At 28.1% G+C, this 15,529-nt stretch overlaps 1 protein-coding gene across 1 annotated transcript in view; it reads right to left on the bottom strand.

Annotated features, from left to right (window-relative positions):
• Positions 1-11,549, bottom strand: part of LOC129958164 (WASH complex subunit 4-like) — an 89,321-nt gene extending 77,772 nt beyond the window's left edge. Inside the window, exons 1-4 of the mRNA XM_056070404.1 lie at positions 11,251-11,549; positions 7,060-7,199; positions 4,869-5,034; positions 2,829-2,902 (exon numbers count right to left, since the gene is read on the bottom strand). Of these exons, the coding sequence (XP_055926379.1) occupies positions 2,829-2,902; positions 4,869-5,034; positions 7,060-7,199; positions 11,251-11,305 (435 nt within the window). The 5' untranslated portion in view covers positions 11,306-11,549. The remainder of the gene's footprint in view (positions 1-2,828; positions 2,903-4,868; positions 5,035-7,059; positions 7,200-11,250) is intronic.
• Between the last annotated feature and the right edge of the window lie 3,980 nt (positions 11,550-15,529).

Below are 15,529 nucleotides of genomic sequence, written 5' to 3'. Positions count from 1 at the left end.
TAAATATTTCCACAGCTGAGAATATTTTATGGTAGCTTTTTAATCAATGTCAATGTCCATTTATTAATTAAAAACGTTTAAGAAATCACTTTGGTTTCGAACATGAATGAGACTGCCTTTTCATTTGCATGGTAACAAAAATTTTAATCATTAGTAGTTTCAGCTGAATCCACAGAAAATTGGATGACGGATATGCAACTTAAAATACAAATATAAAAATCGTCAATATATTAAAGGTTGATAAAGTAAGTGTCTTCGTTAAGAGTTAAAACTGCATCTTAGTAATCTGGATATAGACTGGTGAGAAGAGAGTCTAAATAGGGAAAAAATTACAGCTAAGGTTTTATCACTTTAATAAGAGTCCAGTATGAGAACTCCAATTCCCCTCTCCAGCAAGGTGAGTTTTAGCTATGAGGTAGAAAAAGCAAAGTGGAATTAGGTATTCTTTTAGTTTTTCTTTGATTATTGGAAGACGACATATTCAATCCTAAAAAACTGTTTACATGATGGAAGTCTGGAGAGGTGTTGCAGTTAAGACTGTATTCTATTTAATTGACCATAGGTCAAAATGATGTAGTTCATAATAAACAGCTTCCATGAACCTTCTAAATGGAACGTTAATCTAACCTTTAATTTGAAAAAAAGAAAGGGAAAGATATGAATTTGCAGAAAATAAAACTTCACATTCCATAAGTATTATAACTGGATATTAACACTTTACACTCCACTGGCGCCACTAGATAACATTATGTTGCATCCATTCTTTAGTTTAAATGTATAATTCATTTTTTTAATGAAAAAAAAATATAGACTAATTTTTACTGAGATCACAGTTAGTAATTTTAGTTGCTTACGAAATTACCTGCATCGTCTTTTAAGGAATTTAGTTGATGAATATGATCAATAAAACATTATAAGCATTTTATTAGCTTTTGAATAGTAAACGAGCATTAATGGTTAAACACATACAAAATAAGTCAAAATAGATAAGAGAAATATAAGAAAACAATCAGATGGTGTCACTCCAACTATTCAAATCCAAGTGAAAATGAGTAATGAAGAAATGTCAATGAATCTTGAAATTCTTCTCAGGAGAATCTCTTTTTAGGTATTATAATTATATATTAAATATGCGCCAAATAAGTAAGGAAATATTAGGAAAATAAGAGTAAAATAAAACAAACTTGGAAAATAAGAAACACAAAGTTAATTATTAACAATACAATCATGAAGCCTCAAGTGGTAATGCCCCTTTTTCAACGTCATCTGATCTTGGTGTTCCACTAGGGCGGGAAATGAAAAAAGGATATTAAAAACAGTTAAAAGATTGAAAAATCACCACAAAAATATCTTTACATTAAAAGCAGAAAAATAATTTCAAATTTTTTTTTAATTCAATTGGATGCAGGAATTTTTGAATAAATTCAAATTACTGTGTAATTGAAAATAAACATGAATTTAAAAAAAGGAAAGGAAAAAGAAAACTCTTTTAAACTGCGTGGAAATTTGAAAAAAAGCGCGACATATAACCCAATCACATAAAATGAAATAAACAAGAAGTAAAATTTACCCATTAAAAATAATCTCTATCTTAAATAAAAAAATATATATATATATTATAATTAGAAGAATTTCTTTATTACCAATTTTTACTTTGCATTTGAATAGTCGGAGAATAATAACATGCACTTATTTTTCTTATATTTTTCTCTTATCAATACTGATTTATTTTGTAAATGCTTAGTATTCAACCACAATATCTAGTAAGTGTAAAGCTTCAGGTGCCACAATTTCTCCTTTTCTATTTAATTCAAAGCGAAAAACAGTTGTAAATTTGCGAAAATAGTTGCAGACTTGGTATAGAACATCATAATTTTGAATCATGGTCAATTAAATAGGACACAATCTTTTTAAGATTACCTTTCGAGCTTTCCACACCACTAGCATTCTGATATTTAAGAAGCAACGTATACATGCATATAAAAGTAAATATTACTGCTTAAAATCTTTATTTAAACAATTTTGATTGTATGCATTGTCTTTCAAAAGAAAAACGTTTTTTGTTTTGTTTCTTTTTTGTTTTTTCTTTTTCTTTAACATAGGAATGTTGAGGATTTTTTACATATTCGACTTTTAACAAATGATATAAATAATAAGGCATCTGTGTAGGTGGGGGAACTAAGCTGAAAATTATTCTAAAAAAATAATTTTTAAATAAAAAAAATATGTAGGAATTTTTTTTTTTTTTTTTTTGCACATTAAAAACATATTATACTATATAAATTTCTTAATTAAAATAAAGAAAATAAATTAAGAGTTAAATTATGATTTCTGAATAGTGGATTCATGTAAGGAAAAGAGTAGGAAAAGTTTTTAAAAACTTTGGTTTAAATAAATAATCAGAAAAATCGGTACTAAATTGTTAGGGACAATCATTCTGTTTTATCCACACAGATGCATTAGTTAAAATCAGAACCGAGGGCATATATTTAAAACAAATCGTCTTTTTCTCAGAATTTTATTTAAAAAATGTGAACAGACATGACACAGGTTGGAACAAAAAAAGGTTAACTAATAGAATAATGAATTGTGTGAAACCTAAGCACCGAGTAGTAAACTATGATTAACTGAACAATAAAATGAATAAAATTATACAAAAAAATGCTCGAGTTATTAAAAATCTTGCAAAGTTATTACATAAAGAAAATGAATCTCATGAATGAAAAAATCCGACTCCGAAACAGTTGAAATCCTTGTTTTGGAGGAAATGTGTCATGTTTGCTATTAAGATTATAGTATAAAAATAATATTTTATAAATTCATACAACCTGCATAAATGGTATCATTCGACCAATACATATATGAGCTTCACCATCCTGAAGTGCATCTTTTTCAGAAGATTCTACAAAAAATATACAATTTTAAATTTCATTCAATATTAATAAATTCATTGTAAAATTTTGCAATACTTATGACAAACAAAAAAATTAACTTTAAAGAGGTTAATTGAAATAAGAATAGTAAATTTATTTAACTTCTGTTGTTGTTGTTGCTTATGGCACTTGTCACAGACAAGCCCGCTGAACAATTCAACGATATTAAGCCGAGTTTTAGCGTCTCTTCTTTCAGTAGCGCCATCTAAGTGTCAAGAGTAACTCTTATCTACAGCTCAATGCAAAAAGAATCAAAGAAAGAAATGATGAATTCAGCCTGAAGACTTTCTCAAGGGTCACCAATTTCTAATCTAGTTAAGTCCATCGGTGTTTCAGTGGTAGCAGCATTAGTGCTCTCTAAATACAATGCATCTTTTGTTAGTTTTGGTTCAGAAAATCTTTACTTATAATTGAATTTCATAATGATTGCAATTTTGATTAATTTCTTAGCTAAAGGTGGTTATCAAAATAACTGGGGCAAGCGTGATTGAAACATCCCAACTTTTAGACGTCTCTACAGGTACGGTGTTTAAAGTCATGACAGCATACAAACAGCGCGGGAAGACCAGCTCGGCAAAACAAAATAGTGGACGGAAAGAGAAGCTCAGTGAATGAGACCGACGGGTATTGAAGAGGATTGTAATGTTTAAAAAGCGAACAACTGCAGCAAAGGTGACCGTAGAGCTAAATCCCCATCTGGATTCTCCAGTGTCAATGATTACATTTAAAAGGCAACTTCATAAACAAAACATTTATGGCAGAGAAGCAATTCCCAAGCCAACTGTCACATAATGCTAAACGTCATCTACAGTGTTGTGACACTCCCAAAACATGGGCGATTGTAAGTGGAAGATATTAATATGGTATAACGAATAGTATTTCACACTTTTCCTTACAACAGGACGGGTGCACGTTTGGAGGACATCTGCACAAGCGTAAGATCGAGATTGTCTCCTTCCAACTATCGACCGTGGAGGTGGATCTGTCATGATATTCGCAGCCATGTCGTAGTTTTCTGTTGGACTAATCGTATCCCTGAAAAGAAGGATCACTGGGGAGAAGTATGGAGAAATTTTGTCTGATCAGATCCATCCTATGAAGCAAACTTTGTTTCCAGCAAGAGATGAAATTTTCCAGCATGTTAATGCACCTGTCCATATAGCGAGACTTGTCCAATAATGGTTTGATAAACATGAGGATGAAGTCAAACAACTGCCTTGGTTCGCACAGTCACCTAACCTCAATATAATTGAACCATTAGGGCGTATTTTACAGCGCTCAATACGGAATCGATATCCTCCAACGGCATCTCTCCTAGAACTTTCACAATATCTCCAGGAAGAATGGTACAATATTCCTCTAAATACCATTCAACACTTGTATGAATCGACTCCCAAGAGAATCCAAGCTGTATTACATGTCAAAGGCGGTCCTACACCATATTAATAAAGGATTCGTTATAAATCTAAAGTCTTTCCATTATTTTGATAACTACCTGTACTTATGCGTCACAGCCCCTTTCACTTCATTCATACATTTCATTTACTCATCCATAGATCGTAATTTAGACCAGAATCAGAGAACGATCACCTCTGAAATACCCCCAATGGTATTTCTCAACTTGGAGGACTTTGTGGTTACGGCAGATTTATACGGGCACCAACCACCATATACACGGAGAGTCTTCGGCCGGCGACTTTCGAACTCACAACCCAAGGGATGCGAATTCAATGCCCTACCAACCAGGCTATCCCGGCCTATTTAACTTCTTATGCCTATGAAAGCAAGTTAATAGAAAATTCACAAATATCCTGCTACATTATGTAAAACTAAATTAAAAATTTAATTATAACCTATTTTATGGACTAAATAACATACTTAAACGGTTCACTTTCAGTAAAGAAGGAATACAGCAAAATAAAAATAGCCTTTTACCTCCTTCTCCATAAAATAACAGGGCCGGGAAATATTTTCTTTTGGCTTCACAACATAAATCTTCAATTTCGCAACATAGTACGGCAAGAACAGAAATTATTTTATTTAAAACTCGATTGTCTGTTGAAATTAAGTCAAGAATAGTGGTCTTTTCTTTCGGAAGCAACTGCAAAATAAAATTTCTTTTAATGTAAATTTTCTTAAATTATCTAATATTGTCAAAAAATTATTAAAGAAAAGTAACAGATTTAGAGACACAAAAGTTTCACAATATAAATTTTATGAGGAAAGAAAACATGACAGATTTTATTTGTTTGATAAAAATGAAAAGTGGAATAGATTTTACAAGAAAATTTCGTTTTTTCGTAGTTTTCTTAAATTATGTTCCAACAATAAAATTGAAACATCTAAAACCCAGAAATGAAAATTATTAAATAAATTAAATGAGAGTAATAATGTTGTAAAGGTTAATTAACTTTACAAGTTATACATAATCACTAATGAAAATCAACTGTAAAAAATAGACACATTTAGTAGTAAATAAGGAAGTTCTTAATATTTACTAACAATGAAACAGCGGAATCCAATATTCTTTCATACAACCTTATAAAAAGGTTTAAATAAAGGTAGGATAATTATTTTTGTTAAAATATGTTGTTTTTAATAAATGATATTATTTAGATATAATTCTGGAATTGAATGATTTGTTAAGTAATATTTTTTTTAATTATTTAAATTTTATATTTATATTTTGCATTATTTATATTTTTGCATTTTTCAAAGAAAAATAAATCTGCTTGAGTTAAAGTAAAGAATTTCAAAATTATTAGTAGTGAGCCAGAAGACATATCCAATACTCAGAAATAAATTAACACACATATTCATAGTTAAAGAAGATATAACTTCTGAATAGTATGTTAGCAATTCATTATGAATAGTATGCAAGTTAAACATGTCATTGCTCAAAAACACTAAACCACAACTGTTTCATTAAAAACATAATGAAAAATCTTCTAGACTTTTTAATATAACAAAAAATTTCACTGAGCAAATATTACTGCAAAAATAGAAAATGAAAAGCTCAGAAATACTTAAATATATGCTGAACAATCACATGATGTTATTTCATTTAATTCATAGCGTTTCTAGTTATGTAATCATCAAACATTACACAATTTGCAAAACAGTTTTCAAGTTAGATAGAATAGTTGGATTTTGAACTTTCTCTTTTTTTCTAAAAAGCTGTAATTGATTTTAACTTATATGTGCAAATTTGATGATACAATGAACAATTAATTTCAAAAAATGTCTTATTTTAATAAAAATAAAACTTTTTTTTTTATGTTTAAACATAAAATTTTAAAAGATGTACTGGCGTTCAATTCTTGTTTAAAGAAATATATTTTCAATAACACTAAATCATTAGATGGAAATAACAAAATATTATAATAATTAAAAAGCAAATATTTTCTCTTTGTAATTACCAAGATGGGATCATTATGGTGATTTTCTATTTTTAGGATCTTTCACATCTTATAAAAATCTTTAGATCAATCAATATTTAGCTAAAATTATATTTTATAATATACGTAGCATCCAACATCCATCACCACCAGAAGGCACCGCCTTTTAATCAAGAACTGAAATTCTTTATCTCCTGTTACTAGGTAACAGATCTTCAAGAGACACGATATAGCCAAGGATCTGTAAAGATGCGAACAGGCATCTTCTCTCATCCACTAATTTCTCTTTTTTTATTATGCCTACTTAGCTTACTATTTTTTTTTTTTTTATAAAATTCCTTTATTTGCCACATATATTTAAAAGATTTCATTTTAGGTAACTATACCAACAAGAAAAGAAATTTTTAACTTACTCTTCAAACAGGGATAATATCTGAGGCTGAGAGAAGTTCTCTTAAAGATGATAGAAGGCTATGAATACTTATGGTAATTAATATCAGAATTACAGAAATAATTCCTATCAAGTAACAATATTAAAGACATGCATCTCGTATATCTCCTGAAATTAATATTTCTTTGTTGTGTTTTGACAAATAAATTAATACGCAGTAATGCTTATAAAATCCGATACAGGATTTTAAGTATTAAACATTTTGAATTTACATTAATCCAACTTTAAATAAACCTTTAAAAAATTACAAAAAAAAAGTAACTAATATAAAACTTACCATTAATGAAACTGGATCAAGCTGGTATTTCCAAACATCATCCAAATTTTCATCCAAAGCATGTTCTATTCCTCTGAGTTGATTGCAATATCCTTCTAAAAATTTTCCATATTTTCGAAGCTGGACCTCTTCAACTATTTCTAAAAATATTCAAAAGTCCAAATAAGAAAAGAAATAAAATCCATGTGTATATATTCACTTTATACAATACACAGTTCATCGTGATAAAAAGTTCATTAAAGTATTGGTACACAAATTTCAAATCAGTAATATCAATTAATGCTGGAGTAAGAAGCAAGCAGAATATTACCCCCCTCCCTCAAGTTTTATGCATTAAAAATATAAACCGATATTTACAGTAGGATATTAAATTTTTTCCTCTTAGTTCTAATGTATGATTTTGTTTACTTAAGCATGTTTAAATGTAGGCATTCATAACTGAAGCTTGTCTTTCAAGTTTTATTTTAGATACATCAGCATAACATTCTGAAGCTATACCAGGATTACTTTAAAACACACCTCATAATTTTGAACTAGAGTGAGATGACAGAATGACATCTGAGACATCACTATTTCTCCAAACATACATTCCACACTAGCAGGAGAACATTTGTCCTTTGACAGACTTAACATGCACTAGGCCCAAAAGCATGGAGCCTCCTCTGTGGAATTGAATCTTGAATCTGCCCCATTTTGATCATGAAAACTAAGACTCTGACACAAGACCATATTGGACTGCCAACAAAATTCAAGTTAAGAAAGGCTATTCATATCTCCAAAAAACTTTATGATATTTCCCTCCAAAACTGTAAATATTTTGGCAACATTTAAAATTTCAATTTCTTGAAAAATATAATTTTTATAAAATGATAAAATCTGCTTCAGATTTTTTTTTTTTTTTTTTTACCAAATAGTTTAAACATTCAAGCATTTTATTGTTTAATAAGAACAACAATGTAAGCAGATCATGAGTTGTCACATAATTAATACTTTATCCAGTATCTTTTATCAGTGACATTTGAGAATATAGCATAGTTTGGAAACACAAATGCTCTATTACTTTCATAAATAAAACGGTCCATTAGCCCCTTTCATTATACAAACTATTGTTCATATTTAAAATAAAATGAAAAATATCTCTCAATATCAAAAATTACACCCAAAGAAAAAAAATTGGGCTTATGAGTTATAAGTAGAATGTTAGAAATTTTCAACATAATATCAGTGAAAATATAAATTATAAGGAAGACACATAGATTAAATATGACAGTTCATAAATAAAAGGGAATAATTAGATCTCAAAATATTGAGATGCAAACAAAATTAACAGATGTATTAACTGAATTCTTTAGAAGAAAGATTAAAAGTGAACACTATCTAAATGCCTGTTGCTTAACTTATTTGGCTTAATTTAATCTGCTTTTATATGTTGCTTAATTGCTTTTCAGTTTCTCATTATTGAGAAGGCAGCTTTACGATATTCTTTTGACCAAGATAAATTCAATTTTATATATATTTGGATTGTAAAATTTTTAATGAATTACAGTTAGTACATGCGTAAATCCTACTTCTATGATCTTCCTACTTAGCTTCATGATTAAGAAATTAACCAGAAGCCATTCAGAACTAATCTTGCAGTCTCAAATATTTTTCTTTGTATAGCATGCTACAAACTTTGTCCAGAGCTTTTCCAATTATGTTTATCTAACCTAGCCACATCCTAATAAGGTCCTTTTTGCGAATTTGTTAATTTAATATATTACACATAATAATATGTTCCATATAGGTTTTTCCCTAAGCATTTCAAGTGAAAATCTAATTATGGAGACATACTTTCTTTTAACAGCTCATTAGAGAATTGTGAGATTTTAAAAAAAGAAATATTTTTTCAATAATTATTTTAAAAAAATATGAATAAATATTTCTTAAGAGTTTAAAACACTTTGAAATAAGTGTTTGAGTAGAAATTATAATCCATTTTCTAAGGAAATATAACTATCATTAAAGATCAGAAAGAAACTCTGCATGAATGAATAAAAAATATTTTGAGTTTCTGTCAGCACAAATATAAAGAGTATAACTTCTGGAATTGCATAATTTTTGCATATAGAAACAAATGCAATGTGTTTGGATTATAGAAAATGATACAGTAGAGCATGCAATTCAAATGCTAGCATGGACTAAGTATACAGAGTCTTAATTTATGCAAGCTGTAAAAAGTCTTGAATTTTTAATAGAAATGCAAATTTATTTCAAAAGTACAAAAAGGCAACTGTTACAAATTAACAGATAATAAATATTATAAAAAGTTCAGGGATCTATTTAAAAGAGAAAAAATATATATAAAATTTCATACAAAAAGGATCTGAAGAGGTCACTACATGAAAAATAGAACAAAGTATTACTTGAATATCAAAAAAAAAAAAAAAAAAAAAAAAAATCATCACATGACTCATCAGTGCTCAGAGGGGAGACAGCATGCAATGCACTAAAATTTAATAAACTGGACTAATTTTATTGGAAGCAAAAAATAGAAGTTCTATTTGTTTCATATTATGCTTCATAGTATTGAAATAATCACAGGAGCCTTTTCACAATAAGTCACAACTTAGAGAAAGAACAGCATACATATACACATGCGATAAAAGATAAAAAGAGTATATTAAATTTCTCTAATCTTATTTATTTAGGTACCTTTTACAATAATTCTATCATAGAATACGTAAATTAGCCTTAAAACTGTATGCTCACTCTATTGCCATATGTCATCTCGATAACAGCCAGAAGAAAAAAACATAACTCTTAATTTGTCACAAGTGAAAAACAATATAGCCAACAAAATAACTAAAAATAAAAAATATTGCCATTTTATAAGCAATATAAAAAAAGTAATTCTACTTTGGAAAAGTCACCTTGAAAAAACTGTCTTTTAACCAATATTCAAAATACCACATATCAATAAGCTTGGAATAAAATTATCTTACTACAGTTAGATTTTAAATAATTTATTCTAAGCAGATGAATAAGTTATAAAATTATTCAGGTTAATTATTCCAAGATATAACTTAGCTAGAATTATTAATTATACAGATTTAATATTTTTATTATTATTTTTATATAGTATATTTAAAGCATGAAAGATGAAAATATATTATCTTCATGAAATTCATTTGCAAGAACTAATATCTCTAGTTTTGCAACAGTAACATATTTGCTCAAAATATTTCATAAAACAACAAAAGTTCATAAAAGATACGAAATGGATATGTTTAAAAGAATAACAATTTACAATGAAAATGATAAATACATTTTCAATAAAAAAAATCATACACATTCAAGGCATATTAAATTTGTATAGTTTCCGCATACTCTTATTTTACTCTCAGTTCACTTAAATTGCAATAGATTTCTCCAAGGAAATAAAAACAGTAATTTGAATGATTATGTATATTTACATATATCATTTTCACATAACAGAGAGAGTACAGGAAATAAATAATTTTCAATCCTCTAAAAAACTTTTAAATCATCTAAAGAATTAATGGCAAATCTACAGACAATTCAAAAATAAGTACAATGCTTCAAATAATGAAAATATTTATAATTTTTATTACACTATTAACCTTTTCTTAATTTCTACTATAGAAGAAAATCAAAAGTATTATTATATACGTTTGATTATTACTATAATGAAAAGAATTATTTACATAACCTGACTATTTTATAGTTACATAACCTGCTTTTCATAAGCTTGCAAAATTTTCTAATATCGAAAGTAGAAATTTAAAAAAAAAAAAAAAAAAAATGAATTCAGGTCTCAGAACCAAAAACGTTATCAAACAAGAACAAATATTTTCTCCAAATTATGTTCGTTTAGAAAAATGTAAACCTACGGTACATTGCGTGCGGTTTGAATTGTGTAATTTAAACTCGATCTCTAAAGCATTATATCAAACTATATTTTTTCGGAGTTTTAAAATGCTCAGATAAGGCAAAGAATTAGCAGTCTAAAAGGATCAAACTTTTCAGTGATTTAAACAAGTTAGTGAAACGCCCCTAGGAAACAACATATATATAAATAGAATAATAGAAACCGAATTCTCTCAAAGCTGTTAAATTCCTGCAATACAGCAGCATATATTTATAATAAAAAAATTATTATAGTAAATAATTTCAACCTAAAACACTTACTAATTACGCCGTCGTCCACTTTATCCACATCCCAATCTTTCACATCAACAATCATTCTAACAACATTAATGTTTCTGCAGGAGTATAACACTTAAAATTTTTGATTTTTACTATTAACTAGCATACCATCATTGTTAATTTAATATCAACCCGATCCTCATAAACTGATGATGCAACTGTCAACTTCTAATTTCTCTGCTTTCGGGAGCAAGCATGAAAAATTTACTATCGTCTCAATCGCAACAGTTATCCGTATGGGATGGACGAATCCATCGCAATCGCAAACAGTATTTTTCACAGGTAGGAACTTTCGAGTGTACCACAAGCACGGATCTAAGCATCTTAACGTTCATTGACTGCCAAAATCACGTGTGCTAAATGCTAGGTTTTACTTATCTTGGCAAATTACTGCTTTTTTGGCAAAGAAAACTCGCTATGTATTTAGAAAAAAAAAAAAGGGAAGAACTCAATTTTTTCGCTTTATTATATATTTTTTAAAAATACTATTATTATAGCACAATAAGTGGGTAGCAGGAATTTTGTTTTTGTTTTTTTTAAATGATCGTAACGCATAGTGAATTAATAATGTAACAAACGTTCAGGTTTAATATATTTTTACTTGATACAAATTGTATCATGTATAAACTACTTCATTGAAATTCATCATTGAAACAAAATTTTCATAATTGAAAAAAAATTATATCGATTTTTATATCTGCAAAGGCTTTATTTGTTCACTAAATAGAATATGATTATATATATGTGTGTGTGTGTAAAATACCTTAGTATCTATTTTTAGCACATTTAAAATGCAGGCAGATGATTTATGATATTTCTATATAATATAAATAGGCAAAGAATACATATTTAGAATTACAATAAGTTAAGAAAGCTAGCAATATGAGAATTTTTAAAATTCTCTAACAATCAAAAACAGGAATCAGAAAGAGCAAAAATGCAATTTGATTGCATGGATCCATTAAAATATGTAGTTTAAAAATATTAACCCTTTTTGAAACGAAATTAAAAAAGAAAATGTGTATGTTTAAAATTACAAAGAGCCGAGAATAGAAACTAAAATTTGAGATATAATTGTTTATAATTCTTTTTGGATTAATAAATCAAATTACCAGATAGTTTTTATAAATTCAAATAGAAATTTTTGAATAATCGAGTATAAAAATTTTTTAACCCACCACAAGCTATGAACTTTGTTTCAGGAGCATAAACTTCAGAAAAACTTCGCTTCACTTTACCAAAATTGCTGATAAGTTAAGTTCTAAGTTTTTAAATGTGAATTATTCTGAAAGTATATTCATTCATATTACTTTCAACAAAAGTATTTTTGTAACAGATTTCAACAGCAAGGATTGTAAATTACTTTGTAGCTCAATTTATTGCATGTAATTGACTCTATAGTAGACACATACTCCCTTTTCTTGCGGTTTCTTTGATAGACGAGATTGAAATGTATGATGAACTTTAATATACTTTTTTTCTCTTAAATTTAATGTAAATGTCATGGTTGAAATCTAAATAAAAGAAAACTCATTTACAATTTTAAGGGGAAAATCTTTAATTATATTTTTACATCTTAAATTTTAAATTAAAATATAACTTAAAATTTAAATTCGAATGACCATTCATAAACACACTATGTCCGTAAAATACTTTTTGAAGGATATTTATAAAACTGTGTAGATGTTTCATTGTCTATCTGCTTTTTAATTTTTTAAATTTTATTTTGTAAAATATCTAGGCTTTCGGTATATACCCCTGAGTATTTTCCCATCCCACATGACTGGTTAGGTGCCTCCTACCTGTTTTATTATTATGATCAAAGTGGGTATTTCGTCAAAAATTCCCCAATACAAGATTTAAAAAAAATATTTTTAACACAAGGCGGCAGCATTATTTAATGATAAAATTACTGTAATCCACAATTTTTTTCCTGTAACAAAGTATGAGTTAAAATCTGTTAGTTTTACAAGCTTTACATTAAGCTAATTTCATTATTTTTGCATTTTTTTTTTTTTTTTTTACAAAATGCATTACTACGACAAAATTTCAATTAGTTTCTAAACACTAATGATTAAACATTACGAATAACATTTTTTAAGACCAGTTAAGATTCTTTAGAGGTATGAGACGCGGGAGGATAGAACCTGGGACCTTTTGGTTAGCAGTCCAGTAACGATCGATTTTACCAAAACATCTGTTCGGACAGAAGAGCTGTTACTGGCTTATATGCAATTCACCACAATTCTTATGGTCGTTTTTAAAGCTAAAGAATTTGATTCCTTGAAAATATTACTTTAAATAAAAACTAAAATAATAAATAAAGTTTTTTTCTTAGAAATCTAGAATTTTTGTATTGAAACCACATACCAAATCTTAACTCTATAACGCAGTCATCCTTTGAGTAATTGTGTTCCCATATAGTTCCAATTTTTTTTTTTTTTTTTTTTTTTTTTTTTTTTTAAATACTGGAAAGTGTAAAACATAAAAGATGAATTCTTAACTATACAATTTTAACTCTTATAATTTCATAAATTTGCAATCAACAAGTTTAGGGTAGTTATGTTTGTTCAGTTTTCCACTGAACAAGCATAAGAAAAATATTTAACATTTACTTTTAAAAATGGAAAGGAAATAAGTCAAAGGATACAGATGTGTTTTCTTTATTTAAAAACCAAATTGTGAAGGCAAATGTTACAAAATATCAAATTTAAAAAAATAACGAGAATATAATACGTAAAATTCATTTATATAATAAGCAATTCATTTTTATACATTTAAAAAATTATCATTTAAATTTATTCCCTTAAAGATGCATACAAGTATAAAAATATGAGTAGTCAAAATTTCCTTTATTTGTACAAAGCTCTCTCTTTTAAAAGAATATTTTTTTTTTTTTTTACACGGTTTCCGCAGAGGTGGGTACCACAAATGTAGTCTTAAGTGGGAAATATCTTTCAATGCAATTTTGTTTTTGACACTGAACTGGCAAGTTCCTGTCATTATGAATGTTATAACTATACTCTGTTTCACCCTAACTTGGCAGTAGAGTATATTCTAGGCAAGCCGAATCGCAGTCGTTGTCAGGGGAACTGGGTTACTTTAAAGTACAAAGTTATTAGAAATGCAGATCGCTGGCGAAACTTTATCTCGCAAATTTTTCGCCAAATAGTAAATATTTACTTACTTTATTATATTATCACTTTTTCGGAGAATTAATTGTTTCCTTATTTTCATTATTTTTTCAATATTATTGATACATTATTTTAATAAATCATTAATGTTATTTCATTTCGTTTCATCGTTTCTCAAAAGAAAATCCTAAATTTTTCAATATTCTGTAAAGCGTAGTTCGGCTAATGTTCTTCGAAAAGATATCTGTATCATCGTTCACATGTTTTAAAACTTTATCTAATGTTGGGATTTCATTTCTACGAAAAAATGCATTGATTTTTTGTCAAATATAGGATAATGTAAAATCATCATATTTTACAAGACCTGAATGTTTACCTACTGAGCCAGGTCGCTTCTTTCCAGGGGTACTTAAAAGACTGGATGCCTTTATTTCTTTTTTCAAAAGGAAAACTGTTCATTGCGAAACATCTGTAAGGTGCGAAACTTTATCGACGATATGATTGATAGAATCTTGAGGGTTTTCTCGGAGTCGAGAATAAACATTTAATATGTTTCTGTATGCTGCACTTTTTGTTGGTTTCACTCGTCTTGAAGGTGTGAACAGCGTAGTCGGTAATAAAACTTTCTATTTTTTTAGACATTTTAGAAGTGAATAAAAATGACGAATCGAATAAATATTCAACAATCAAAACTAATAACTACTAATGTGATTAATAGTATCAAAAATATCAGCTGGTAAAAAAGCGAGAATAAAAAAGTGCGAAAGATAATAACGGTTGCGAACTGAATGAAGCTGCGTTGGCGGAGAAGTAAAAGAAAAGCGCGCCAAATATTTGACCTTGAAGACCGGTTCCAGCCAAAGTGGAGTTCATTATGTCAATCTTTAAGTTTTATTCGTTCGCTTTATTTACAAAATACTTAACAGATAAGCACTTCTAACTTGAGAATAATTTTAAATGCATACTGATAAAAAAAGGATTTCTGTAATTTATGATATTATTTGATAAATTTCGGCGTATTTTAACTATTTTAAAGTCGGAATTGATGGGAAATTCTTTCCCAACGCGGAGCGTCACATTTTCTACCTTTTACAATACTGCCAAGTTAGGGTGAAACAGAGTATAGT

The sequence above is a fragment of the Argiope bruennichi genome, chromosome X1 (assembly GCF_947563725.1).
Source record: "Argiope bruennichi chromosome X1, qqArgBrue1.1, whole genome shotgun sequence".
Classification (NCBI taxonomy): domain Eukaryota; kingdom Metazoa; phylum Arthropoda; class Arachnida; order Araneae; family Araneidae; genus Argiope; species Argiope bruennichi.
This window is presented reverse-complemented; position numbering and strand designations above follow the sequence as displayed.